Source organism: Rousettus aegyptiacus, unplaced genomic scaffold, assembly GCF_014176215.1.
Source record: "Rousettus aegyptiacus isolate mRouAeg1 unplaced genomic scaffold, mRouAeg1.p scaffold_m13_p_9, whole genome shotgun sequence".
Taxonomy (NCBI): domain Eukaryota; kingdom Metazoa; phylum Chordata; class Mammalia; order Chiroptera; family Pteropodidae; genus Rousettus; species Rousettus aegyptiacus.
In genome coordinates, this window is record NW_023416312.1 from 67,363,104 (window position 1) to 67,388,967 (window position 25,864).

Genomic DNA, 25,864 nt, shown 5'->3' on the forward strand with positions numbered 1-25,864 from the left:
ATTTTAGGCTTCATTTGTTCTTCCTTTTCTAGTTTTTGTAAGAGGAAGCATAGGTTGTTTATTTGGGCTCATTCTTGTTTTTGGAGATAAGCCTGTAATGATATGAACTTTCCTCTTATGCTGGCTTTCCCAAAAGTTTTGATATATTGTACTATCATTATTATTTGTTTCTATGCATCTCCTTATCTCTTATGTCTTCCCTGACCTGATTATTCTTCAGTAGCATGTTGTTTAATCTCCTTGTATTTGTAGTTCTTCCTGCTTTTCTTTTTGCAGTTGATTTCTATTTTCAAAGCATTATGATCAAGGAGTATGGTTGGTATGATTTCAAACTTCTTATATTTATTGAGGCTATCTCTGTGTCCCAGTATATCATCAATCCTTGAGAATGTTCCATGTGCACTAGAGAAGAATGTATAAGCAGCTGTTTGGAGATGGAAGGGTCTGTCAATGTCAATTACTTCGAGTGGTCTAAAGTGTCATTTAAAGATGTTATTTCCTTAGTGATATTCTGTTGGGATGACCTGTCCTTATCCGACAATGGGGTATTTAGGTCCCCTGCTACAATAGTGTTTTGGTCTGTTTCTCCCTTTAGTTCTGTAGTAAATTGCTTTATATATTTCAGGGCTCCCCGATTGGGAGCATTGATATTAATAAGTGTTATGTCTTCTTGATGCATGTTTCCCTTTATCATTATGAAGTGTCCCTCAGTGTCTTTCTTTGCCTTTTATTTTGAAGTCTATTTTGTCCCACATTAGTAAAACTATGCCTGATTTTCTCTGAACGCCATTTGCTTGAAATATCATTTTCCACCCTTTCACTTTGAGTCTGTATTTGTCTTTGGAGCTGAGAAGTGTCTCCCGAAGGCAGCATATGGTTGGGTTTTGTTTTTTGATCCATTCTGCACCTCTGTGCCTTTTTATTGGTGAGTACAGTCCATTTAGGGTGATTATTGAAATAATGAGGTCTTTTTTATCTTTTGCTTTCTGTTAGCTCAGTGTTTCCATTGCTTCCCTGTCCTTGAGTTTCTGTTTTCTTTATTTTGGTTGGCTTTTGTGGGTTTTGCCTCTGGTCTTTCTTGTTTTTTGTTATATACAACGGTTCTGAGTCTTTGGTGTGCAGTTACCATTATCAGTGTGTAGAAGATAGTGATATATATACAGTAATCCATTTTCTTCTGCACGTGCCTTAGTGAATTTGGATCTTTGAATTCTTCCCTTTTCAGTCATTATCTCAGTTTGGTCTAATGTATGCTGAATGTTCATTACTATCTTACTATAGCAATTCTCTTGTTAGTATTTAAGCTTATGCTGCCCTCTTCTTAGTTAAGGGTTGCACTCCTCTGCTTCTATTTGCCTGATAGTCTCTTTACTCATAATCATGTTTTTTGTCACTTTTTTTAAAGTGAGCAGACCCCTTTCAGAATTTCCTGTAGTGCAAGCCTCTAAGTGGAGAATTCGCTCAATTTTGGTATATCTGGAAAGGTCTTTATTCCTCCTTCATCTCTAAAGGATTGCTTAGCTGGATACATTATTCTAAGCTGGCAGTTCCTGTGACTTAATAGTTAAAATATTCGATTCCATTCCTTTCTGGCTTGTAAGGTTTGCGCCGAGAAGTCCGAGGATAATCTAATGGGTTTTCCTTTATGAGTTACTGTTTTCTTCTCCCTGGCTGCCCTGAGAATTCTCTTTGTTGTTGATTTTTGATAATTTTAATACGATGTGACTTGGTGAAGGCCTTTTTGAGTTGAGATAATTGGGTGTTCTGTTGACTTCTTGAATTCCAGGTTCCAGCTCACTCCTTAGGTTTGGGAAATTCTCGTCCACTATTTGTCTGAAAATGCTTTCTAATCCCTGCTCCTTTTCCTCTCTTTGGAGAATGCCCATTATTATTCGTATGTTTCCTCTCCCCCGATGGTATCAGCTAGTTCTTGTATTACTCTCATTTTTCGTTCTTCAGTTTCTCTCTTCTTCCTTTTGATTTATTTCCTGAGTCTGTCTTCGATATCACTGATCCTTTCCTTCATTTGGTCGACTCTTGTTTCCCAAGCTGGCTATTTTATTTTCCAACTCTCGCAGTGTGTTTTTTTATCTCCAGAATTTCTATTTGGTTCTTTTTGGGGGGTTCCCTCTCCTTGCTCTGCTCATCTAGTTGTGTTTTCAATCCCTGAAATTGTCGATATGCCTCATTTCGGAACTCAAACTCGAGTTTTTTAGGAAGTACCATCCTCAATTCTCTGGCACTTAAGTTGCATATTTCTATGCCTGTAAGCTTATTTTCTAGAGATTTTTCTTTCTTTCTTCCTGACATGCCTTGTCGCCTTGGTTGTTCGTGCTGTTTAATGGACTATTTCTCTGCCTGGGCATTAATGGAAGTGTATTGTGTTTTTTTCCTGAAAGAAGATTTATTATATAAAGGTGTCTCTTGAGCCTCTTGCAAAGAAGGTGCTTTTCTTTTGGCTTCCAGTAGGTGGTGTCTAAGTCTCTTGGATCCCTGCTTTATATAAAGTCTTAGTAATGCTTTTTAAATTTTCTTGTAGATATTTAATGATGCTCGCTACCCTCAGTTTCAGTCCCTGTCAGTGTCAGCGACAGTCTCGGCAGCGTTTGCTCAGATTCCCCTTGTACTCCGCGGTGGCAGGTCTTGGAGGGTACAGTGGGAGGGGCCCTCTGTGTTGGGGGTTCGGGGCTGTGGCTCAGCCTCAGTTTTGCAGCCGCGGCCGGCAAAAATCTGCTGTTTTTCCTTCTTGGTCCCAACCCACTTCTCTGCTTCTGTCCTGATGCCTGGGTCCCGCAGCCACAGCTATCTCAGGCAGGAATGTTCAGGGTACTTGCCACAGGAACTTGCCACTCCTTCTCTCCTTCCTGCTCCTTGTTCAGGGAGCTTCAGAGGCTGTGAGAGACAGCTTCTTTATCACTCTCGGTCCGCCTCTAAAAACCTGGGGTTCTGACCTGTGGTAGTTCTCATGTGCAGCAGATCCCATGCTCAGATGTGCTGGTGTGCAGTTTGGGTGTTTTTTGTTGAGTATTAGATGTTCAGCTTATTGTTTCGAGGGGAGAGATCTGAGGACGTCTTTCACTCCACCATTTTTCCTGACATTCCCACAAACACCTTTTGGAGAAATTGCTGATTTCAGGTCTGGGCAGAAAGTGTTCAGGGGGAGCCTGTATCAATCATCTTGTCATCCCACATAGCAAGGAAGCTTTCAAAGTACTAGGATCATGTCAAAAGGCCTCAGGAGCCATTTTGAAGTGGTTTCCACTGGCCAAAGATGGAACAATTTGAGCCTCACCAGTGGTAATTGCAACAAACAGAACGTATCAAATAGGTTAAATTTAAGGTTCCTTATTTAAAAACTGTTCACCGTAAGAGGATGATATAGGAAACTAGTTTATCTTTTTTGACATCTAGAAAATAGAGCGAAAGTATCGAGTATGTGTCTTTCCTTTTATGAACTGTACTACTGGGTAACCAACTAGTAGATGAGAGAGAATGTTTCTGTATATTAGTATTTTGACTATTCAGTGAAAAAGTGTCAGAATATAATTATTTTGCAGTCCTTATTGAATGATTATTAAACACCAATAGCTGCTAAGATTGCAAAGGTAGACATTACTTATATACAGTATGCCAAAGGAATCAATCCTGAGTCTGATTCAGTCTCCTGAATTGAGCCTCCTATTTGCAGGAAATACAGAATATTTTGGAAGGCACCATGAGTGTGTAATTAGCAACATCCAGACTATGGGAAAAAACCAGTCAAAGGGTGCTGATTATTCAAAAGAAAAACTGGAAGGAAATGATAGGGATGGAGAAAGGAGCAATAAATTAAAAGAGATTCAAGACCTCAACTTTAAAAAACTGTCTAAGGATGCACATTTGGGTGACAAAACTCTTAAAAATGATTATTAGGAAAGTCAAGTTAATGATTAATAATGGTGGAAAGGAGAGGGTTATGATTGGGATAGGGAGGGTAGAAGTTTTCTGGAATGGCTGGCAAAGTTATTTATTGACCTGTATAATGCCTACCATAAAATAATTCATTTGTTTTGTTTTCTTTATCTAATTAAGTCTTATTAGCATGGTAACTGGAACAAAAATATGCAATATGTGTTCATGACTATAGACATTTTTCACTGGAAATGTTAATGTAAACCCTGATTTTCCTATTTTGGGGCTATAATGGTGTAGGGCAAAGTGTTGACTGTCTGCCTGTAGCAGATTTCTGAATTAAAAAAATAATTAAGTGACAGGTAAATCAAGCATTGTAATGCCTCACTTATGTAGAATCATTGAAGAAAGCTTACCTAACTTTAAATGTTAGATTTGTGTTCTACGTAGGCATTTTTAAAAATGTATATTGCCTTCATTTATTTTACTTTTGTTATCTGAGTCAGTAAGAACTTCGATTATAACTATACCAGGCCATAGCTGCTTTTTAGTTGCTCTTCACTATTCCTGTTGGTCCTTTAGATGAAACAACTCATGTTTTCCATTCTTATTTCTGAGACAGACTGGCAGCTGCATCCCAACCTCCTTTTTAAGTCATTTCCTATCTACCAGGTAACTAGATGCCATGTTTGCCTTTAATATGAGACTCCTCATAGACATCAAATCCTGTTATAACTAGGTTTTGATAACTGTTCCCAGGGCTTTTGCCAGGGCCAGGAATAAGTGACTCACTTGCCCTAAAGACAGGATCTGTGGGCCAGGCTTAGTGTGAGTTGAGTAAGCATTCACTCTCGAGGTCACGCAAATGCAGGCTTTTGTATCCTATTAGAATATCGATATTTTCATCATGAATTTTTTTGGCATTAATTTGGTGGCACCTTAAATTTCGCACCTCAGTACACCATAGTCTTGGCCATGCCCTTTGATCTCTAAGGAAGCCAGCCAGGTCTTACTGTGTTTTCTTCTGAAATGTCCTGAGCAGGCTGCAGTTATGTGAACAGGGGCAAATGAGCATTTTGATTCCCTTGTTCTGGAGCCATCCCTTGAACTATACCCATTAAGCTATAGAGCTCTATTGTGCTTGTGAATGAGAATAGATGCTCATGCATCTAGAACAACTGGAAATTATAAAAGCTGCTTCTTATAGGGCTTATTATGATATGCATTTACAAGGAAGGTGAATTCAGACAAAGTTAACTCTAAATATTTTTCTGTCCTTTATTCTCTCAGGCCCATGAGAACTTATTTAACTACTTCTCTGTCTAGTAGTTGGTTTTTACCTAGTGATCATAATTGCATTCTACTATCTTTTGCTAATTAAACTTTATTCCATTAGCTTTTTAAATAAATTTATTGGGGTAACACCGGTTACTAACTTACATAAGTTTCAGGTGTACAATTGTATAACACATCACCTGTGTACTGTATTGTGTGTTCACCACCCAAAGTCTAGTCTTCTGTCACCATGTGTTTGATCCTGTTTACTCTCTTCATCCTTCCTTCACCCCCTTCCCCTCTGGTAACCACTGTACTGTTGTGTCTATCAGTTTGTTTTGTTTGTTCATTTATTGCTTTCTGTTTCATTTTTTTAATGGTGTGATTTGAGTGTTAGTTTAAAAGGAATGAGTGGGCCTTTGTTGAAGAAGCCATTATTTTATAGAAAGCAAACCCATATACTTTTAGAGTATTTGTAGATATTCTAAAAATCCATTTTTCAGAATTGTAAGAGTAGTTTTCCACATGTATGACAAGACTGTGAAACAGTTGAGCAAGTTTTTAAAATTTACTGTTTAATTTATATACAGTAAAATTCATTTTTTGGTGCCCAGTTCTGCGCGTTTTGTCACAATGCATATAGAGTTGTATAACCACCACCACAATCAAGAAGTTTTATTACTCCCAAAGAGTTGTTTATCAAGTTGTAAATCACCTTAAGTCACCTTATACCTATAATTGTATAAAGGGTATAGATAAGTGTATTTATGTTGATGAGTGACACAATGTGGATTGTTTCTTAACAGTTGGCCTTAAACTTCTCTTGCTAAATTACCAGAGTAGCAAATTCAGCTCATATGGACTGTTGTGTACTAAGTGTTCTAAAATTCTGAATTTAAATCTTTATTGAATGACACTAAGCTTTATGTACTACTCAGGGTTAAAATTATAGTGCAGGTAACAATGATTAAATTCAGTGCTTGAATTTCTAAGTTGGCTAAAATGTTCAGTTATCCTTGAAGTGTTGTATCATTCATCTTTTGTCAAAAAATTTAATAGACTTATCTGGCATACTGTGTATATACAGAGGTATTTATTTTTACTAGGTTGGAATCATATTGTTTCCTTTATCATGGAGGGATGTATTAATATTTAAACATAATGATATTTGAAGTGCTTATGTTAAAAACTATGAAACTCCTATGCATAAATATTATCTTTAAACTATAGGAACAGGTATAGAAAGTTAAAGTGATGAGATATTTCATCTAGCCTGTTTCAGATTCTGTATGTCCTTAGAAATGGAACTGGCATGATATAGAGTTTCCTATAATTCCTTTGATGCTACTAAGTAGAAACCTTCAAGGCTTACTTAAATCTGTACAAATTAGTCTTTTATTAGTTTGTACAACTTGTGATTTGACTAAGAGTGTGTCAGGTAGCTGAAAACTTCCTACACTTTATATTAAGCTAACCTACACTTAAGCTAAGTAAAACTTTTGCCTTAATGGTATTAAAAATGTGCCTGATTAGCTGATGTTGAAAGTCTTGATAGTCAAAACTCTGCAGCTTTCAAGTTTTCTTCCTTTTAATATAATATAGTCATGCCAGTTTTCAGCTGGCATGACTAAGAGAATATGGAGCAATTTGCTTTCCAAGTTTTTGTTTTTAAGTCAAATCATAAGAATTAGAGTTTTTTGACTATGTCTGGGACAAAAAAAAGTAGATGAGTCATTACTTACAAGGTTACAATTGTGCATTGTTACTTTATGTTTTGTTTCTTTTTTTAGTGATTGCTTCACCATCGTATCCATACCTCTCTGCTCCTATGCCTGCTGTTGCTGCCTCTGTGCCACCACCACCACCTCTTGAGGTGGGAGAGGCTTCAAACTTACCACCACCTCCTCCACCTTATTCCTGTGATCCAAGTGGCAGTGATCTGCCTCAAGGTAAATGGATTTTGAGACTTGGGTGAAGGTTATTTAGGTCTGGGATTAGAAAAAAAATTAGAGCATATCTCTGGTTAACCAGTGGGAGTAGGGTGGGGGGGACCAAATGGAAATTGACTTGAGAGCATAATGCTAAGTGACTAAGGAAAGGAGCAACTGAAAGCTGACAGTATCTTCTCATAATCAAGAAGTAGATGGTTGAGCTGACTCATGCTGCTGCATTTTGGTAGCTGGCTTACCTGTCTGCCTTGGAGAAGATTCTCAACTGTCTCCACTATTTCTTAAAAAGCAGGAGTCGATATCAAAATTTTCTCCATTTCTTTTCTGAAATCTGCCGCAAATATATAAAATTACTACAATCTTTGATATTTAATATTTAGGATTCTAACTGAGTTTTGAAGACTTGGAGAAATTTCGTTTGTTTTTATTTTATTTTATTTTTTTAGGAATCGGTTTGATATGCTTTGGGTTTCAGCTCTCTGTGTTCGTTTCCCTAATTAAACTAAGGAGTAGCTTTCCATTGGACATCCTTTGTTGCCCCTCACTTTAGCAGTGTTTCTCAAAAGAGAATTGTTGTTGAAAGTTCTTTGTAGCTTATTTATATTTTCTTTGTTGTAAGATTCTTTTTATTTTTCCAGCTGTTTCTCTTATTTTTTTCTAGCTCCTAAGATAGTCGTCAAGATCTCCTTTAACTCCATTCTTTTTCTCTACCGTAAAACTTAGGTATCACCTTTATGTAGATGATTCCTAAATCTATGTTACCTTGGCCTTTGAAGCTTTTAGGTACTTGTCTCTAACTACTTGCTAGATATTTTCACTTGGCTTTTTTACTTTCACTTAAAACCCAGTCTGACTGTGAGGAAAGTCCTCATCTTTATTTCCCTTTTTTTCTCTCCAGGCCTTGTATAATATTGACTCTTTTTGGTTTCCTATTTTGTTACTAGTGTATCATGTATCAGTACTTCGTTTCTTTTTGTGGTTGAATAATATTCCATTGTGTTGATAACATCACATTTTATTATCTAATAAATGATAAACATTTGAGTTGTTTCCATTTTTTTTGCTATTGTGCATAATACTGCTATGAATAGTTGTATACAGGTTTTGCTTGGATGTATATGTATATACGAAGGAGTGGAATCCCATGCCATTTAAAGTGGCAGTAAACATACATATGTATTGAGAGTCTTCAACTTAAAGAGGGCTTTTCTGAAAGTTCATTTGCTAGTAGAATTCAGGTTATATTATCTTATAATAATGTGCATGGACTCCAGGTCAATCAGTAAAAATACATTTAGAGATATAATTGGAATGCTAAGGCTATTCCCTCTTCCCCCATACATTTAGTTTATGTTCACTTGTGACATGTTTTAATTAAGTTCTATGTTTTGAGAAATTTTACCACCTTAGAATATAACTTACTTTATTTCAAGTTATTGTTCTCATTGCCTCCTATTTTTGAAGTTCTAGTGGTAGTCAAGTTAACTAAAAAGGTTAATTGTTTTATACAGTGATGTTTTATCTCAGTAGGCATCACGAATCTCAGCATTAGTAGAGCATTTAGTTTGTACTATGTAGTAGCTCCATTAACTGAGAACTAGTATGACAGCTTATGCAATGTATTTGCATTGGCGTAAACTTTTAGTCTTTAGCAAGAAAATGTCACTACTAGATTCTTTCAAAACATAAGCAGAGTGGAGTTCCTGTAACATCTGCTAATATTAAGAGTAGAAATAAATATGTATTTGGTGATCAAACCTTGGATCAGAAAATGATTTTACCTGTAGCAGTAAGTAAATGGCCATTTACTATAAATAAGTTAGAATTGAGGGTGGTGTTGATGTGGGAAGACATTTATATCTACCTTAATACTCAAAAGCTTTTTAAGTGGTAGCTCTAGTTGCTTATGTCATCTAGTGACTAACATTAAAAATTTTTACTTTTAGATACAAAAGTTTTACAGTACTATTTCAATCTGGGATTGCAGGTAAGAGTCATGTTAAAATTACTTTGATAAACTACAATAAAAATATAAGTAGTTTTCATGATCGGACTCTTAAACTTTAAGAGCTAAGGATACTATGTGGGGCCTAAAAGCTTTATTTCTGTCATTATAAAATATCTGAAGAGGATAAGGTCAGTTTTCTACTTTATCTCCCAGTGTTTCAGTTTCTCTTATAAAATAGTTGTTAAATTGTGGTGAGTGAGGACTCTAAGCAGTACAACTTTAGCATATATTGGCCTGCATATTTAACATCGTTTGCCAATCCTTCACTATGTTTTCTGTCTTAGAATAATTAGTGGGTTATTTATCCTGCTTACCTAAAACATTCTTGTGGTTTTCTTCTGCATTTCATGTGAAAAGTAATCAAATTCAGACATTTAAAAACCTGTATTTTTAAGCACTCCTGTGTTCATAGATATTTGCCAAACACTTGATTTTCACCACTTCCCTGAGTTGTAAAATGTGGGTACTTACAAATAGCTTAATATCACTGAAAGGTGTCTCTGATTTCAGATAAGAGGTTTTTTTTTATTCTTTATTTTGTTAGTGTAGTGTAAAACTTAGATTTTTGGATGTTTAACATACTTGCATCCCTGGAATAAATCCCACTTTTACATAATGTATAAATCTTTTAATGCCTTGTTAAATTTGGTTTGCTAGAAGAGCTCTTTCATTCTTTAAGGGATCATTTTCCCCCTGAATACACTTGACTTCTGATATAACAAAATGCTATATTTCCAGAAAAGGAATGATGCATCTTAAGATTTGGCAGATGATAGTAAACTAGATAGTCTCCTGGATAATGCTCAAATTAGTTCATATTCCCAGATGCTGATTTCCCTAAAACCTCAGACATATTATTTCCATAAAATTATCTTTCCCACCTGGTACACATTTATAAATTAGGAGTAGTGGGGTGGGTTTTTGTTCATTGAGACTGTATTTCATAAAGGCAATTTCAAGAATTGAAAAATAAACTACTTTCAGTTATGTTAGGTTATTAATCACATGTGGAAATGTAATTCATTCCACAAGCCTGAGGCATTTAAAATTATTCCTCCATGGGAATACAAGGAAATGCAGAAAAATATTTTAATACTGTTTTTTCATAATAAAAGTAATAGCATTTATCATAGTACATCTGGAAAATACTAAAGTATAAAGAAAACTCAAATCACTTGTATAACTATTGTATACTTTGATAAATTTCTTTTCAGTCTGTTTAATTTACAAAATACGGACTGCTATATAATTTTGTTAACTTCTAAGTTAACAATATGAGCATTTTTCTTTAAATATTTGACAGCATGATTTTTTATTGCCTGTATTGTTTTATCATAGATAGATCATAATTCCTTCATTCACTTTCCTGTTACTGAAATTAGTGCTTTGCTTTTAATGCTATAAAAGACATATCTCTATACATGTCATTATCTTCAGATGCTTTTTTCCTAAAAGAATTTCTAGGTCAAAGTATGAGAGATACTGCAAGTTGTAATAAAGAATAGATTTTACAAATGTCATATCTTCAAGGTCAAAAAGATCATTGCTACTCCACCTGAAAATTACAGCACAACTTTTTTTTAGAGAGGAACTATACTACTTTAAGAACATGGAAGAGTAAAATGTTTGTTTTTTCCCTTTCTTAACAAAGTGCTATTACCACAACTACTGGCACTCCATGGTATATGTACCTCAGATGCAGCAGCAGCAATACCATGTAGAGAATTATCCAGTCTATACTGAGCCATCTCCTTTGGTAGATCAGACCATTCCTCAGTTTTATAGTGAAGGAGGGAGACAAGATGACACACAGGCAGAAGGGTCAGCAAATGGTGAGTATATAATGAGACTGCCTGCAAGAATTACAATTGGATTTTATGTGATTTAATAATAACCTTCAGGTATTTTATTAATCCAAATACTAGACCAGTGTTTTTCGATGCATGGTAAGTGGGGTCCCTGCGACCCTTTCAAGGGATCTGTCAGGTCAGAAGCATTCATCATAATACCTAGGTTTTTTTGTCACTTTCACTGTGTTACATTTTCATTGAGGGGGCAGAAATCAGCTGTGGGTAAACTGCTGGTGCCTAAGCACAAATCAGCTATGGTAACTATGTTAGTAATCAGTGTTTTCTTCACTGCCACACACTCATGATACAAAAATGTTAGTTTTATTTTTTGTTTCATCGAAAATGTTCTTATTTTTACCGAATATTTATTTTTAAATAATTGTTCTTAATATTCCATGTGACAAAATGGGAAGGATCCATAAGACTTTTTGCATACTGAATTGAAGTATGATGATTAACCTAAAGAAAAGGATTTATGAGGTTGAGATCTGAGCTGAACTAGCTGACCTTTTTCATGGAACACTATTTTTACTTGAAAGAATGATAGACAAACCATGATTATTCAGACTGAGGGATTTGGCAGACATTTTATCAATTGAACAACATGAGCCTGCCTCTTCAAGAACAACTGATAGTATTTGTTATCAAAGTTAAAAATTTCAGCTTTCAAATAAAAATCAAAATTTTGGAAAACTTGTATCTGTCACCATGAGCTAGACAGCTTCCCAGTACTTAGGGCTATTAATCTGTTTTTTTTTTTACATTGTGTGATGAAATGTCAACATTTTGGAGATCTGTATAACTTAGTGAAATAATATTTTCCCACTTACCAATACATAATGTTATCCAAGCATGATTTTGTAAAAGAGCTATCCAAAATGCAAGATAAAACAGTGGATTTTCATATCAACAAAGTATGGGAAATCTACATTGCTACTGATCTTTAAGATCTTTAGGACTCTAGAGAATGTTTTTTTTTTTATGTATTATGTCTGTTGGTGCCTAAATAACCCCCCCCCCCGGAAAGATAGCTCTCACTAGGTAAAATACATTTGACACATTACACACATACATTTAAAATTTTTTAAATTCAGAAACGTTTGTATAATCTTGGTAGCCTATTATAGTCACATTTCATATCTAAAGTGCTCCTGCTGCAATTACAGCAGGTCTTTCATCTAGTTAATGCTAAATTTCTTTTTTTACCTGAAAGAACATGCATTTATATTGTTTTAGTGAATCTTTGTATGTAAAGTGTACTACATGCATTCTTTGTTTCAGGTACTTTTCCAAATGCTGACCCTGCATCTGTCCCTCATGGAGCAGTCTATTATCCAGTGATGCCAGATCCCTATGGGCAGCCACCTTTGCCGGGGTTTGATTCCTGTCTTCCTGTTGTGCCAGATTATCCATATGTTGCCCCCTGGCATCCCATTGGTGCAACATATTGTGGTTCTCATTTTCATGGTGCTATGATTCCTGGCCCAGTTGGCTATATTGCTTCACCTCCCTCAGCTTCACATTATGTACCTCAGAATATGTAAGACTGAGCAGTATAAAGTATTCTTGGACTGCCATTTTCTTGCTGTTTCAGTTTTTTTAAAGTGTTTTATGTTAGGTAGTTTAAGTGCTTTAGGTGGTGAGAATGGTTACTATCGTATCTGTCTTTAAGATTATTTTATCTTTTGATTTGAAATAATACTTTAACGTGGAGGAATTTTACTTTGGTTTGTAAGTAAGGAAGCTAAGATGGATGTACAACTAGCCCCATGTTGAGCATATTTCATTGTATTCAGTTTACTTCTGTCAGCCCACTTGTCAACATTATTTTAGCTGATGGTACTAGTCGATAAAAGGAATAAATCATACGAACTGTTTCCTTGGTTCAGATGTCACACATCATATTAAACTACAAAAGTTGAATAACTTCCACTTTTCTCTAGAAAATACAACCAAGAGCATTTGCTTCTGGGTAACTAACTTGATATTAAATGAGAGAGCTCTTCAGGTTTCTTAAGAATTGTCTGAACTGAGCTGTGTTCTATGATATTAATCAGTTTTGAAGGCACATGGTGCACTGCTTTAGATCTATCCCATATGCTATTGTTTAATATTGGATTTATGTAATTGTTTTACTGCACAGTATTGAATTGGTGTCCTTTGCACAGTTAGCAATAAATAAAAATTAGCATTTAAAATTGCTAAAATGAGTGGGACTTTCTTTTTTTTTGCATTTTCATGGCAGCAAAGTGTGAGGCCTTTGATTATTCCAATATGTTTTTCCCCTGGCATTTTGATTGCAAAAGCATGTGTATTTGTAGTGTGAACGGGCGGGGCCAGTTGAATCTCAAGACATTGCAATGCATACTACCATATCTAGTTCTATTCCCATGAGAATGTTCCTTTTTAGGTTGTATTTCTGTTTTTTAAAATGTTAACTCCCTTATAGAACTTTAGACTTACTTTCTCATTGTCTTATACTTCCAAAAGTTGTCAAATCTTTCAGGTTTTGTTTTTGGACTTAATCTTATAAATCTCTACAAACATACTTTGTCTCTAACTTTCTGTGAGACGTATTTCATCAGTATTTCTGTCTTCTTTCTTTCATCTATCCAAAGACCACAAGATCTTTATTCATCATTTCTTCTCTGAGGGCTAATTCATCATGAATGCTTTCTGTAGCTCCCTTGGCAAACAGCTATTTTAAAAGTTTTTTCATTGCCGCTAAACCTATTTATATTGCCTTTTTTTAAAGGTTATTTATGCTTATGAATCAGTCTGTCCTTTCTACCTTTATCTATACCCCAGCCAAAAGGACCATGTAAGACCTCAGGGTTTGAGGTGCTTGAATAGTTGGAAAAAACTGGAGTGGAATCAGTTACAAAGAAGATGTTCAATGTACTGTTCTCAAGATGATTGATATTAAGTTCTAAATCGGTATACTAGTTAAGCCTTCTTCATAATAGATATAGGACTGATTGTGTTTTGTTTTTGCATTCTTGATCCTTAATTTAACTACTCACTTTACAAGTTAGTATATGACAACTTCAGTAAAAAAAAAAAAACTTTATAACAACCTATTGTTCTATCATCTTTGCTAACCTGATTTCTCAATTTGCGCAGTCTACACATTGTTTTATGTTTTAAGTAAAGGTTTATTTTAGTCAAGCTTAACATATGGAACAACCCCTTCAACACTTTTCAAACATGCTAACATTCTGAAATATATACATAACTCATAGCAAGCAATTGTCCTCTATCTTCAACTGTCAGTGGTCCACCAATTAGCTTCCAAGGGGAGTTTTAGAAGGTTGTAGTCTATTTTCAGAATGCGGGTTTGGAAATTGGTTTTGAGACATGCTTAGGCTTCCTGTTGTATTTATTTAATTTTTTGAAGTTTTTTGGGATAACATTGGTTAATACAATTATGTAATTTTCAGGTGTACATTATAATTTGATCAGTCTGTATATTCTATTCTGTATTTACCAACCAAAATCCAGTTTCCTTCAGCTACCATATATAGGGTCCCTTTTACCCACTTCACGCTCCCCCCCCCATATTTGACGCCCTTTTCCATGTCTATCTCCCCCACCCTCTACCCTCCCAATAATCACTAGTCTATAGTCCATGTCCATGAGTCTCTATTTACTTGTCCAGTCCATTTGTTGCTTTTAGGGTTATATCTCACATGTAAGTGATATCGTGTGATTTTCAAATTGTTCTGTCTGGCTTATTTCACTTAGCATGATTATCTCGAGGTCCATCCAGGTTGTCGCAAATGGCAGTATTTCATCTCTTCTTATGACTGAGTGATATTCCATTGTATACATGTACCACAGTTTCTTTAGCCAATCAATTATCATAGGACACTTTGGTTGTTTCCGTGTCCTGGTGACTGTGAATAATGCTGCTATGAACACTGATGTGCAGATGTCTATTCGGATATAGATTTTCAAGTCTTTGAGGTAAATATCCATTAGAGAGATTGCTGGATCATGTGGAAGATCAATTCTTAGTTTTCTGAGGAACCTCCATACTGTTTTCCATAGTGGCTGTACCAATTTGCAGTCCCACCAGCAGTGTATGAGGGTTCCTTTATCTTGAAATCTTTTCCACCATTTGTTATTCCTTTTCCTGTTGATAATGACTACTCTTAACAGGGGTGAGATGGTATCTCATTGTGGTTTTGATTTGCATTTCCATAATAGATAGTGATGTTGAGCATCTTTTCATATATTTGTTGGCCATTTGTATGTCCTCAAGGGAGAAGTGTCTGCTCAGGGCCTCTGCCCATTTTTTAATTGGATTGTTTGTTTTTTCATTGTTACTGAGTTGTATGAGTTCTTTGTATAATTTGGATATTAGGCCCTTATTGGCGTCCTTGCTTGCAAATATCTTCTCCTATTCAGATGGTCGTCTCTTCACCTTGTCGATGGTTTCTTTTGCTGAGCAGAAGCTTTTTAGTTTGATGTAGTCCCATTCATTTATTTTAGCTTTTACTTCCCTGAAATCCTCTTTAAGTCCAAGCTCTTTGAGTTTAGTTCTTGTGTTTTCTTCTATGCATTTATTATTTCGGTTTTTATATTCAGGTCCATAATCCATTTTGAGTAAATTTCAGTGTGTGGTGATAGACAACAGTCTAGTTTCATTCTTTTACAGGCGGCTTTTCAGTTTTCTCAGTACCATTTATTGAAGAGGCTTTCCTTTCTCCACTGTATGTTTTTGGCTTTTTTTATCAAAAATTATTTGCCTATAAATATGAATTTATCTCTGAACTCTTTTGATTCTGTTCCACTGGTCCATGTGTCTGTTTTGCTGCCGTTTTGATTACTGTTGCTTTATAGTATAATTTGAAGTGTGGCAGAGTGATGCCCCAGCCTCACTCCTTTTTTCTCAGGATGGCATCTGCAATTTGGTGTCTTTTGTGCTTCCATACAAATCTGATGATTCTTCAATTCCTTTTAAAAAAGGCCGATGAGATTTTGATGGGCATTGCATTAAAGCTGTATAATGCTTTAGGTAATAGGCTCATTTTAACTATGTTTATTCTTCCAGTCAAAGAACATGGAATACCTTTCCATTTCTTTGTATCTTCTTCGATTTCTTTTAATAGGGTCTTATAGTTTTTATTATATAGGTCCTTCACATGTTTCGTTAAATTTATTCCTAGATATTTTATTCTTTTTGTCACAATTGCAAAAGGAATAATTTTTGCACTTCTTTTTCTGACACTTCCTTTTTAGAGTATAGGAATGCTATGGATAATTGAACGTTGATCTCGTATCCAGAAACTTTACTGTATTTGCTTATTGTTTCTAGTAGCGTTCTTGTGGAGCCTTTAGGGTTTTCTATATAGAGAATCATGTCATCCACAAATAGTGACAGTTTGACTTCTTCGTTTCCTATTTAGATGGCTTTTATGTCTTTCTCTTTTCTGATTGCACCCGCTAAGACAGCCAATTTTCTATTGAATAGCAGTGGCAATACTGGATAGCCTTGTCATGTTCCTGATCTTAGAAGGAAGGTTTGAGTTTTTCGCCACTTAGTATAGTATAATGTTGGCTGGGGGTTTGTCATAGATGACCTTTATTATGTTAACACCCTTTCCTTCTACACCGATTTTGTGAAGTGTTTTGATCATAAATGGATGCTGTATCTTGTCGAAGGCTTTTTCTGCATCTGTTGATATCATATAATTCTTATTTTTTAATCTGATCGGTGTATCACATGAACCATCCCTGTGCCCACTTGATCGGGGTATATAATCTTTTTAATATGTTGCTGTATGTGATTCGCTAGTATCTTTAGGATTTTTTGTGTTCGTGCTCATGAGAGATATTTGTCTGCAGTTTTCTTATTTTGTGTTATCTTTACCGATTTGGTATCAGGGTGATATTGGCCTCATAAAATGTGTTGGGAAGCATTTCCTCCTCTTCATTTTTTGGAAGAGTTTGAGGGGACTAGGTATTAAATTTTCTTTGAACGTTTGATAGAATTCACCGCTAAAGCCATCTGGTCCTAGACTTTTACCTTTTGGTAGATTTTTGATTATTGTCTTAATTTCCGTACTGCTGATCGGTCTATTTAGATTTTCCAGTTCTTCTTGATTTCAGTTCTAGGAAGGTTGTATTTTTCTAAGTACTGGTCCATTTCTTCTGGTTGTTAAATTTGGTGTTATATTACTTTTTTATAGTATTCTTGTATGATCCTTTGTATTTCTGCAATGTCAGTAGTAATCGCCCCTCTTTAATCCTTGATTTTGTTTATTTGTATTCATTTTCTTTTTTCTTTAGTGAGTCTAGCCTAGGAGGTTGTCAATTTTATTAACCTTATCAAAGAAACAGCTCTTTGTTGCATTTATTTTTTCTAAAGTTCGTTCGTTTTCAATATTTATTTCTGCTCTAGTTTTGATGATTTCTTTCCTTCTACTGACTTTAAGCGTCATTCGTTCTTTTTCAGTTTTTTAAGATGAAACGTTAGGCTTGTGTATTTGAGCTCATTCTTGTTTTTGGAGATAGTCATGTAATGCTATGAACTTATCTCTTATGACCGCTTTTACTGTGTCCTAAAAGTTTTGATATGTTTTACTATCATTATCATTCATTTCTATGTATCTCTTGATCTCTCTTTTTATTTCTTCTCTGACCCAGATATTCTTCAGTAGTATGTTGTTTAAACTCCATGTATTTGTGGATCTTTTCGCTTTCTTTGTACAATTGATTTCTAATTTCAAAGGATTATGATCCTCTTATATTTGTTGAGGCTATCTCTATGTCCCAGTATGTGGTCAGTCCTTGAGAATGTTCCATATGCACTAGAGAAGAATGTATAAACAGCTGTTTGGAGATGGAAGGGTCTGTCAATGTCAATTATGTCCAGTTGATCTAATGTTTCATTTAAGGATGTTATTCCCTTAGTGATGTTTCTGTTTGGATGATCTGTCCGTATCCAACAGTACGGTGTTTAGGTCCGCTACTGTGATACTGGTTTAGTTTGTTTCTCCCTTTCGTTCTGTTAGTAATTACTTTACATATCTCAGGGCTCCCTGATTGAGAGCATAGATATTAAGAAGTGTTATGTCTTCTTGGTGCATGTTTCCTTTTATCCTTATGAAGTGTCCCTCAGTATCTTTCTTTACTTTTTTTTTATTTTGACGTTTATTTCTTCTGATATTAGTACCACTACTGCTTTTCTCTGAACGCCATTTGCTTGAAATATCATTTTCCACCCTTTCACTTTGAGTCTGTATTTGTCTTTGGAGCTGAGAAGTGTCTCCCGAAGGCAGCATATGGTTGGGTTTTGTTTTTTGATCCATTCTGCACCTCTGTGCCTTTTTATTGGTGAGTACAGTCCATTTAGGGTGATTATTGAAATAATGAGGTCTTTTTTATCTTTTGCTTTCTGTTAGCTCAGTGTTTCCATTGCTTCCCTGTCCTTGAGTTTCTGTTTTCTTTATTTTGGTTGGCTTTTGTGGGTTTTGCCTCTGGTCTTTCTTGTTTTTTGTTATATACAACGGTTCTGAGTCTTTGGTGTGCAGTTACCATTATCAGTGTGTAGAAGATAGTGATATATATACAGTAATCCATTTTCTTCTGCACGTGCCTTAGTGAATTTGGATCTTTGAATTCTTCCCTTTTCAGTCATTATCTCAGTTTGGTCTAATGTATGCTGAATGTTCATTACTATCTTACTATAGCAATTCTCTTGTTAGTATTTAAGCTTATGCTGCCCTCTTCTTAGTTAAGGGTTGCACTCCTCTGCTTCTATTTGCCTGATAGTCTCTTTACTCATAATCATGTTTTTTGTCACTTTTTTTAAAGTGAGCAGACCCCTTTCAGAATTTCCTGTAGTGCAAGCCTCTAAGTGGAGAATTCGCTCAATTTTGGTATATCTGGAAAGGTCTTTATTCCTCCTTCATCTCTAAAGGATTGCTTAGCTGGATACATTATTCTAAGCTGGCAGTTCCTGTGACTTAATAGTTAAAATATTCGATTCCATTCCTTTCTGGCTTGTAAGGTTTGCGCCGAGAAGTCCGAGGATAATCTAATGGGTTTTCCTTTATGAGTTACTGTTTTCTTCTCCCTGGCTGCCCTGAGAATTCTTTGTTGTTGAATTTTGATAATTTTAATACGATGTGACTTGGTGAAGGCCTTTTTGGGTTGAGCTAATTGGGTGTTCTGTTGACTTCTTGAATTCCAGGTTCCAGCTCACTCCTTAGGTTTGGGAAATTCTCGTCCACTATTTGTCTGAAAATGCTTTCTAATCCCTGCTCCTTTTCCTCTCTTTGGAGAATGCCCATTATTATTCGTATGTTTCCTCTCCCCCGATGGTATCAGCTAGTTCTTGTATTACTCTCATTTTTCGTTCTTCAGTTTCTCTCTTCTTCCTTTTGATTTATTTCTAGAGTTCTGTCTTCGATATCACTGATCCTTTCCTCCGTTTGGTCGACTCTGTTTCCCAAGCTGGCTATTTTATTTTCCAACTCTCGCAGTGTGTTTTTTTATCTCCAGAATTTCTATTTGGTTCTTTTTGGGGGGTTCCATCTCCTTGCTCTGCTCATCTAGTTGTGTTTTCAATCCCTGAAATTGTCGATATGCCTCATTTCGGAACTCAAACTCGAGTTTTTTAGGAAGTACCATCCTCAATTCTCTGGCACTTAAGTTGCATATTTCTATGCCTGTAAGCTTATTTTCTAGAGATTTTTCTTTCTTTCTTCCTGACATGCCTTGTCGCCTTGGTTGTTCGTGCTGTTTAATGGACTATTTCTCTGCCTGGGCATTAATGGAAGTGTATTGTGTTTTTTTCCTGAAAGAAGATTTATTATATAAAGGTGTCTCTTGAGCCTCTTGCAAAGAAGGTGCTTTTCTTTTGGCTTCCAGTAGGTGGTGTCTAAGTCTCTTGGATCCCTGCTTTATATAAAGTCTTAGTAATGCTTTTTAAATTTTCTTGTAGATATTTAATGATGCTCGCTACCCTCAGTTTCAGTCCCTGTCAGTGTCAGCGACAGTCTCGGCAGCGTTTGCTCAGATTCCCCTTGAGCTCCGCAGTGGCAGGTCTTGGAGGGTACAGTGGGAAGGGCCCTCTGTGTTGGGGGTTCAGGGCTGTGGCTCAGCCTCAGTTTTGCAGCCGCGGCCGGCAAAAATCTGCTGTTTTTCCTTCTTGGTCCCAACCCACTTCTCTGCTTCTGTCCTGATGCCTGGGTCCCGCAGCCACAGCTATCTCAGGCAGGAATGTTCAGGGTACTTGCCACAGGAACTCGCCACTCCTTCTCTCCTTCCTGCTCCTTGTTCAGGGAGCTTCAGAGGCTGTGAGAGACAGCTTCTTTATCACTCTCGGTCCGCCTCTAAAAACCTGGGGTTCTGACCTGTGGTAGTTCTCACGTGCAGATCCCATGCTCAGATGTGCTGGTGTGCAGTTTGGGTGTTTTTTGTTGAGTTGAATTTTAAATGTTCAGCTTATTGTTGTTTTAAGGGGAGAAATTTGGGGGCATCTTTCACTCTGCCATGTTTCCTTTCTGAAATCTGCCACTGACTTCTGAATATTTTTTTTATTTTGTAACCTGCTACTTTAATGAATTTGCTGATCACGTTTAACAGTTTTTTTGTGTAATCTTTAGGGTTCTCTATATATAGTATCGTGTATTGGCAAATACTAGAGTTTTCCTTCTTTTCCAATTCGGATACCTTTTATTTCTCTTTCTTGTCTTATTGCTATGGCTAAGTCTTCCAATACAGTGTTGAAGAGGAGTGGTGAAAGTGGGCATCCTTGTCTTGTTCCTGATCTTAAGGAAAATGCTTTTACTCTTTACCATTGAATATGATATTAGCTGTAGTTCTGTCATAAATGGCCTTTATTATGTTAAGATATTTTCTTGCTGCTTTTAAGAGTCTTTTCTTTTTTTAACCTTTGGCATTTTAATGTTAATGTCTCTTCATGTGAGTCTCTGGGTTCATCTTGTTTAGGACTCTGCATTTCCTTGGCTTGTATGTCTGATTTCCTTCAGGTTATGGGAGTTTCTGTCCTTTTTTCAAATAGGTTTTCAATTCCTCATTCTGTTGTCCTTATGGTATCTCTACGATGAGACTATTGGTATACTTGATGTTGTTCCAGAGGCCCCTTCACCTATCATTATTTTTTCAGATTTTTTTCTCGTTGTTGTTCTGATGTGGTGTTTTCTGCTACCTTATCTTCTAAGTTGCCAATTCGATTCTCTGCTTTCCTTTGTTTCTATTTATTAAGTAGGGCATCTAGGACTCTGAGTCTTAATAGATGGCCTTATGTAGTTGACAGCCTGTGGGGTCCAGTGGAACAGTCTCCCTGGTCATCTGAGCTGGGTACTCTGCATGTGTTCCTTGGTTGTGTGTTACTTTCTATTGTAGTTGAGTTTTGGTTGCTGTTTGCACACCTGTGGGAGGAATTGACACTCAGAGTGACCGGTTGTGAGGAATGGCTGGTGACTACAGTGGAGGAGCTGTTGTGCATGGGCTCAACCTATGGAGCAGATTCACTTTAGCAGGATTCTGGTGCCTGCCCAATCTGCCCTTTGGGTATGTTGTCCTTGATTGTGTTTCTTGAGTGTTGCTCTGACTCAGACTGAAGCTGGCCACCTGGTCTGCAGTTTGGGGCCTCCTTGGATGGGCCCTGCTGCAGGCCAAGTTCAACTGCAGCCTGTGCCCTTCCTGGGGTCACCTGGAATGAGCTATCAAGCAATCCACAGATGGCTGTCACCTATGCTGGGCTTGGATGTGACTTGAGAGGCCAAGCCACAAACAGAGGCCAGCTGTTGCTAGTACTGTGCTTGAGGCCTCAGCAAGAGGTATGGGGCATGCGGAGGCCAGATGCTGCTTGTTTAGGTTTTGTGAACCTTTGAGAGATTTTAAGAGTGTTCACAGCATGAGCCAAGACCTGTCATTTGTATAGAAAATCTACTGGATGTTGCTTGGGTTCCCCCACCTCCCCCCGCCATCCTCATGAGGGGAGATGGAGTCTCAGGGAATCACTAGGGTGGGTTAGCCAAGTTGATGGAGACTCGTATGGTAGCTGCCTGTGTCTGCAGGCTGGGTGGTCAGGGAAGGGCTCAAGAAAGGAATAATGCCCTCTGCCAGCCCTTTTGTCTGGGAGAAAGCTGCCCCTCCAGCCCTCGCCCTGACAGATCATTTCCTCCCTGGCACCTTTCAAGCTGCTGCTCCAGAGGTGGAGTTTAGAGCAAGTGAGTCCAACAGTGAGTTAGTCCATGCATGGACTCCTTAAGAACGTCTGTGACTCCAGGTGCCCTCCATCTCAGTCACATTCTCTGCTGGTTTTCACAGCCAGAAGTTATAGGAACTTCTTCCTGCACTGGTGCTCTTGGCTGGGGAGCCTGCTGTGGAGCCAGTACTCTACAGCGGGGATATCACTCCTGAGGCAGGTATGGGACCAGCCCATTCTACATCTCTGCCCCTCCTTCCAGTCTCGAAGTGGTCTCTTCTGTGGGTCCCCAGTTGTAGGACTTCTGTTCAGCTAGACTTCAGGTGATTCACAATGATCGCTGTTCTGCAGTTCAGTTGTAATTTTGATGTGATTTTGAGAGAAGGCAAGCACATTGTTTACCTGCTATGCCAGGTTAACTGGAAGCCGAGCACTAAATGTTAAATCAACCTATATTCAGAGCATGCGATGTGCTAAACAGTACTACTGCCAGACCATGAGGAAACCTACAGAAGAAAGGAAGATTCCTGCTGGGATTACTAACCATTTATACCAGGAAGGGGAAGCAGAATTTTTAAGTCATACCCTACATTCATTCTCTATGGCCAAAAATCATGGGGAACCTATAGATCAAAAGCTGGGATTGCCTGCTGGCTTTGTCACTACATACCTTTCTACCCTTACCTTTCACTCTATACCATACAATCAAAGGAAAACAGGTAAAGAAAGTCTTTAACTGTAATTCACAGAAACTAAAATTATACATAAAATGAATTTCCCCAACATGGGTCCTTCTCATTGTCTTTTTTCTATATCTATATCTCTCTTGGTTCTCTCACTCTTTGTCTCTGAGAAGTGACTACACACTGTGTGGAGCATTATCCCTTCTCTAGTAAATTTTCTTTTTCTTTTCGACTCAATTCTGTCATCGGCTTGAATTCTTTCCTGTGCTCAGTTGAGAACTCTGTGCAGGACTTGAATCTCCACTCAGGGGACCACTGCCTTTCTTCTGATATTATCACCAAATTTCATCTGTTTAGAATTGTTGGAGGAAGGAGATATAAAGGTGCTGTGCTTTGTTCCGAACCCTTTACTTTTAACCCCTTCCCTGAGATAAATCTGGTCACATCAAAGCTAGAAAGCTGAATTATTTCCACAGGGAAAACAATTAGAATTCATTTTTATGCTGTGTATATTTACTCTCAAAACTTAGTTGTGGTTTTCTGCCTTGTCTAGGGTCACATGAAAATATTGAATCTTTTAAACTGTCAGTTGAAGATTTGTGAATTTAAAACATCTTATTTCTTTGGAGCCTATAATCAATGCATAACCTTTTAATTAACTTTGAAAATAAAAGTATAAACAAATCATGGTTTTTTATGTGAACACCATAAAGACATTCAGAACTTGAGACATAAATCTCCATGGATAAAATAGTCCATTGAGAGAGAGTGGTCCATGTACTTAAATCCTAACTTTTCTAAAACTGGTACAGATTTAGTTTATTTTACATGAAACCTCTCTGCAGCTATTTATGTTTCCATTTATAGTAAGAGTTAAGAATTCAGGAGAACGAATATAGTAAAAGACCTCGTTTCCGCCACCCATCTTACCTAGAATGTTAAGTTTCAGTTGGAGCAACTTGATTTGGAACACTTTTTTCTGCCACAATTATCAAAGCAGTTTCAGAGATGTGTGGGGTGATGTAACGTCAGGAAAGGATGGACCTGAGTTGAGTTAACTACCATGGAAATAAAACTACTTCAGAGTGATAAATCTGTGTATTGCCTCAAAATAACCTGGGGGAAGGGGTTTATAGATTAAAGAAGATCAGCTGCATGTAACTAACTTGAATAACTGTTGAAGCTTGGGTTCATTATGTTATTCCCTCTATTTTTGAAAATTTTCGTAATAGTTAAAAAGTACCTGGTAACTGGCCATCTGAATAGTAAATGTTTGCTTCCGAAGTTAGTAAGAGTTCATGTTCTTAAAAACCTAGCTTTGAATCTTGAAAAGAAACAAGATTTTAGAGTGGCTGTCACATAAGGTCCATAGGTAGGTACGTTGTTAAAATATTGGAGGGGGGGGAGTTGAGAAGTCTATAGTATAGGCAACTAATTCTTAAAATTCTGCAATTCTCAGGAATATTCACTATGTGTAAAACTAAGTTTTATTAAACCATGATATTTTTTTGTAGTTGAAACTAATTGAGGTGAGTGACCCATTGTGGGTTTTACTGCTGTACTGTTTTCTGCTAATTACCACCACTTTCGAGTTCACTTTTCTTCTATGGCTTCCCAGAGGGAAGCTTGGAAACCAGGACATCCTTTACTGTTAAACGACTATTTCCTTTTGGTTGCTTTGTCTTTTTCCTGGTAGATGGCTCTTGCTGTGGGCTAAAACCTTTTATGGAGTGTGGGAGGGAGGGATTTGATTAAACAATATCGAGGTTAAACTGAGTTAATGTTTATTAATTTAGGCCAGTCAATGAATTAAAAATAAGATCTATTTTAGCCACACATTATTGATTACTAGTACTGATGATCTATTGGTGTTATGTGGGTGGTCAGTCCCTTCACCTAATCAACTAGCAAATCGCAGACGTTACAGCTTCTTCCAAACTACATAATACAGGCTTTTCAAATCTTTTGCAGAATTGGAGAAAAATATTCTACACTAGTATTAGGGTACTAAAGTTCTAGATTAAGAAAAAAGAACGTTTTATTTCCTTGCTGGTATATTAGATCAAAGTGACAAATTTCATCTTGATATTTCAGTTATACAAGATGAATAACTTGTAGAACTCTGCTGTGCAACATTGTGCTTATAGATAACAGTACTGTATTGTATACTTAAAAATATGTTAAAATGGTAGGTCTCATGGTAAGTGTTCTTACGACAGTAAAATAAAAAAAAATAAAGGTTCTACCACATTCATAGCTCTATCAAAAAACCCCCGCCATTTTATATTCTGTAATTTTGCTTGCTTCAGCAGTTGAACTTATTTTAATTTTTCATTCCTTTATCTTTGCTGAAATAGCTTTGTCTATCCAAGAAGTTTTCCTCCTCATAGTTTTGAAGCATGGTTAGATTTGGCTTCTGTTTCCTTTACTCACTGTTTATTTTTCCAGCATGTTGTTATGAAAAAATTTAAATATATAGAAAAGTTGAATTAATTGTGCAATGAGCAGTCATATATCCACCACTTAGATTCTGCATTTTACTGTACTTACCTTTTCACATATCCATAGATAAATTCTTATTTTTTTATACATTACAAAGAAGACCAGACTTAAGTACACCTCTCACCTCTATAAATATTTCAGCATGCATATTTGTTAACTGGAGTTCAGTATTCGTTAAATGTTTTTTTCTCTCTTGTAAAGTTTGCATGCAATGAAATGCACAAATCTTAAGTGTTTGATGCAGTGCATTTTGACAAATCACATCTGTGAAACCCAAACCCTTATCAAGATAAAATGTTTATCACCTCAGAAAATTCCCTCATGCTCTTTCCCAGTCAAATCCTGCTTCCCTATTCTTGTCCCCTAGGCAACTACTGTTCCTTCAGATTTTTCCCCTATCATTATTTCTGTTTTTCAAAATGCATACAGGTGAATCGGTACATATTCCTTTTTGTAAAGCTTCTTTCAGCATAATGTATTTGGGATCCATCCATGTTGTGTGTCAATAGTTCATTTTT

The 25,864-nt window shown here is 36.6% G+C and overlaps 1 protein-coding gene across 1 annotated transcript in view; it reads left to right on the forward strand.

Moving 5' to 3' along the window:
* ALG13 (ALG13 UDP-N-acetylglucosaminyltransferase subunit) overlaps nucleotides 1-13,180 on the forward strand; it is a 63,360-nt gene extending 50,180 nt beyond the window's left edge. The window contains 4 exon segments of the mRNA XM_036226475.1: nucleotides 6,957-7,115; nucleotides 9,062-9,102; nucleotides 10,775-10,955; nucleotides 12,255-13,180. Coding sequence (XP_036082368.1) covers nucleotides 6,957-7,115; nucleotides 9,062-9,102; nucleotides 10,775-10,955; nucleotides 12,255-12,517 — 644 coding nt within the window. The 3' untranslated portion in view covers nucleotides 12,518-13,180.
* The last annotated feature ends 12,684 nt before the right edge of the window (nucleotides 13,181-25,864 follow it).